The sequence below is a fragment of the Lipophrys pholis genome (assembly GCF_963383615.2).
Source record: "Lipophrys pholis genome assembly, chromosome: 19".
Lineage (NCBI taxonomy): Eukaryota > Metazoa > Chordata > Actinopteri > Blenniiformes > Blenniidae > Lipophrys > Lipophrys pholis.
The window spans coordinates 16,987,894-16,991,588 of NC_137647.1; the positions used below are offsets into that span (position 1 = coordinate 16,987,894).

The window sequence follows — 3,695 nt, forward strand, 5'->3', positions numbered from 1 at the left end:
CCTCCTGTCTTGTTGTGACAGCTCTGATATTGTTTATTGAGGTGGATGTCAGCTTTAATTAGCAATCGATACGGGGAGCGTTCGCAGCGCGCGCCTCTGACGTCAGAGCCCATTACCGCTTCTCATTGGGTCTCATATTCCCAGAGCCTGGGCTAATTATTGGGAGGTTCATGTGGATAAAGTACAGCTCATCCCTCCCTTCACATCATGTCCCCTGCTCGTCGGCCACACTCGCTGCATGCTTTTTAAATTCCCGTCGCCGGCCTCCAGACGTCGTTTCCTTTTGCGGGATGATGGACAGCAGGATACTGGATCCACCTCACGCCCAGTTCGGAGGCTCTCTCGGCGGGATGGTGGGCTTCCCGTACCATCTGAGCCACCATCACGTTTACGAATTAGCTGGGCATCAACTTCAATCTGCGTCCGCGGTTCCTTTCTCAATAGACGGATTACTTAATGGCTCGTGCACGGCGTCAGTGGGTAATTCCAACCCCCTCTTGTCTTCGGGCTGCGGGATGAATGGAGATAATCAGCAGTACAAACTGACAGGTAAGCCACATTGTGCACGGCACAATAACCCCTCGCCGAGGCACAAACATGAACAGGATGTTGCGATACAAGTTAACCTGTCTGTGGTGGTTTCTTTTCTTTCTTTTTTTTTAAAAAGGCAAAGACAATCCTCTTTAGACGCAGATGAGCCCTCCTCTCCTCCTACTTTTATTTTAAACCTCCATCTGACGATGAAGCTGCATCTAAACGCAACCTTTCAGTCAGTCAATAATGCAAAAAACAACAACAACAACAACAAATAAAAGCATTGTTGCATTTTGCATTGTTGTGAACTCACAAAAGGCGACAGATTAGACAAAAGCAGCAGCCTGCATGCGAGCATCGCTGCCACATTTCAAACGCCATCGCCAGATTTGCCTGTAAACTTTGCAAATTTCCATGCATGTGACTGAACCCGATTCCATCCGGATTGCTGGGAAATGTAGTTATTTTCAAAAATGCACATCATAAATATTCTTTGTTTGTTGTCATTGTGCTGTCAGACTCGGGGGACCCAGACAAAGATAGTCCTGGTTGCAAGAGACGAAGAACTCGCACTAATTTCACTGGTTGGCAGCTGGAGGAATTAGAAAAGGCTTTTAATGAGAGTCACTATCCGGACGTGTTCATGAGGGAGGCTCTGGCTCTTCGATTGGACCTGATAGAGTCAAGAGTTCAGGTAAATAATCATTTTATAAATGTGTGTGTGTGTGTGAGTGTGTGTGTGTGTGTGTGTGTGTGTGTGTGTGTGTGTGTGTGTGTGTGTGTGTGTGTGTGTGTGTGTGTGTGTGTGTGTGTGTGTGTGTGTGTGTGTGTGAGTCTTTGTTTACTTTCTTATTTATCTGTGGCCAATGCTCAGTGTGACCACTCCAAATATAATAAATCAACATTGTGTATAAATCAATCTTGCATATTTATCCAACAATATTTTAATAATAAAAAAAAAAGTCTCATCACATGACTGTGTATTGTTTGACCTTTGGTGACTTCGGTCAGATAAATCAATTTTAATTAGATTCTTATTTTGACAGTTATTGGAACAATATTATTTTATGTTTAGAGGGACTAATTTATCAGAAATATTTAATATTTTCCAAAGAAAACTCTAAATAAATATTTTTAAACTGCACAGAAAATACCTCAATAAATTATTATTAATATTATTAGGATTTTTTTAAAAACTATTTTCTCTTTATTTTGTATTTAAATGTTTACTTGATTTTATTTTACGATTGTATTAGCAATAACAAAAAAAAACAACCTTCTTTTGTGAGGATTCTTCCCAACTTCCACCTGCTTGATGGTTTATTTAACAAACGCTCTAATTAAAGAACACAGCAAGACGTAACCTCACTTTTGTTTAATTACCATATTATTAAGACTTCAGCAATTATTAGACCAATTAATTTTGCCCTTGCAGTGTCAGAGGAAATACATGTATCCACCTTTTTTTTTTCTCTCTCTCTATTTCCCGCCCCCCCTTCCCTCTCTTTCTGCAGGTATGGTTTCAGAACCGCAGAGCCAAGTGGAGGAAGAAGGAGAACACAAAGAAAGGTCCGGGTCGACCTGCGCACAACGCCCACCCCACCACCTGCAGCGGGGAGCCCATGGACCCGGAGGAGATCGCCCGGAGAGAGCTGGACCGGCTGGAGAAGAAGAAGCGCAAGCAGGAGCGGCGGCTGCTCAAGTCCCAAAACAAGCTACTTTCCGGGGATCTGTTTCACACCCCTGGATCGGACAGCGACAGCGGGGTGTCGCACGTGACCGACAGTGACCACACCAATGGCCCGCCTTACGACTCCGTGGGGGGGAGCCAGGCCAGCTGCGACCAAACGCCTCACCCGGTCCAAACCCCCAACCACCACAACCAAAGAGACCTGGAGCAGGACGCCGGTGGGTCCGAGCTGGACTCGCCTGACCCCGGCCACCGGTCCAGAGGCTCCGGCCTGCAGAAGCTGAACCCGTTCAGCGTGGAGAGCCTCCTGTCGGACTCCAGACCCAGACGCAGCCCCGCGGCCTTACCGCCATCGCGGCCTTTGATAGGGAAGGGACACTTCCTGCTCTATCCCATCACGCAGCCGCTCGGATTCATTGTTCCTCAGACGGCCCTGAAGAGCTCCACGGCGGGGAGCTCGGACGCCGAGAGCCCGGCGGACAGACCCGGGCAGCCGGCCGCGCGCTGCGGCGGCGGCGGCGGCGGCTCGGCGGCGACCTCCGCCGGATGTAGGAGCAGCTCGCCGGACTCCACGCAGAGGGGAGCGGACGAAAAGAGCGGCTCGCCGCACAGCAGCCCGCCCAGGGCCGCCTTGACTTCGGGCAAAAGCACTCACACCTCGGTTATTTGCAGCGACTCGACTTTCGCTCACGAACACAGTTCACAAACGATTGAACCGGACAAAGCAGAGCATTTAGAGGAGGAACCAGAGTCTGTCCTCAGTGACTGTCCCGCACAGGCAAACACAGACTCCAAAGAAGATGTCGACATGGAATAAATCAGTGGGTAAAAAAAAAAAAAAAGAAAGAAAGAAAAAAAAAAGAAGACGAAACAGCAGAAACTTCCTGACCTATAGCCTCTGAACGACACCTGTCATTAGGCCAAAGCTTCAACATCTCTGCATCTAATCTGTAGGTTTCCCCCCCCCCAAACTCTGCTGCTGTTTCCACATTGTGCGCTCTTTATCTCCCCGCGAGTGTGTGTGAGAGTCAGGAGTCTCTAGATATCCTTTAATGTGTGATAACTTGTCGAGAAAAAAAAAACAAAAACAAGACCAACAAAAATCCTCAAGAGCTGTAAGAAAGGTATTATACTATTTATATATGTAAGGTTTTTCTTAAATAAATCTATTGTATACAAGCACCTCAAACCGTGTGAGACCTTAAATAGCAGCACATGCAGTGCAGGACTACAGTACAGTAGGAAGGGCTTTCTTAAGAAATCTCATGTTGTACTTTGTATATTGCCTTAACAAATTTATTCATCTATAAGCCCCCACTGAAATGAGGTTACGAGCCTGAGGCGAAAAGGACCCGCTCGACTCCTGCAGAGTTTTGATATGAAAGTAATTATTTTCCCGGTGGCTACTGCAGGGGGATTCAGTTTATTTTAGCTCAAAGGGGGTTATAATACATTACCGATTTCTAGTGAT

The 3,695-nt window shown here is 46.8% G+C and overlaps 1 protein-coding gene across 1 annotated transcript; it reads left to right on the top strand.

Moving 5' to 3' along the window:
- Positions 1-290: 290 nt before the first annotated feature.
- Positions 291-3,041, top strand: uncx (UNC homeobox; the record flags this gene model as incomplete). Its single annotated transcript, XM_080487137.1, has 3 exons — positions 291-549; positions 1,053-1,228; positions 2,049-3,041. 3 exons carry the CDS (start codon positions 291-293, stop codon positions 3,039-3,041), a joined length of 1,428 nt encoding a protein of 475 aa, XP_080343263.1.
- Between the last annotated feature and the right edge of the window lie 654 nt (positions 3,042-3,695).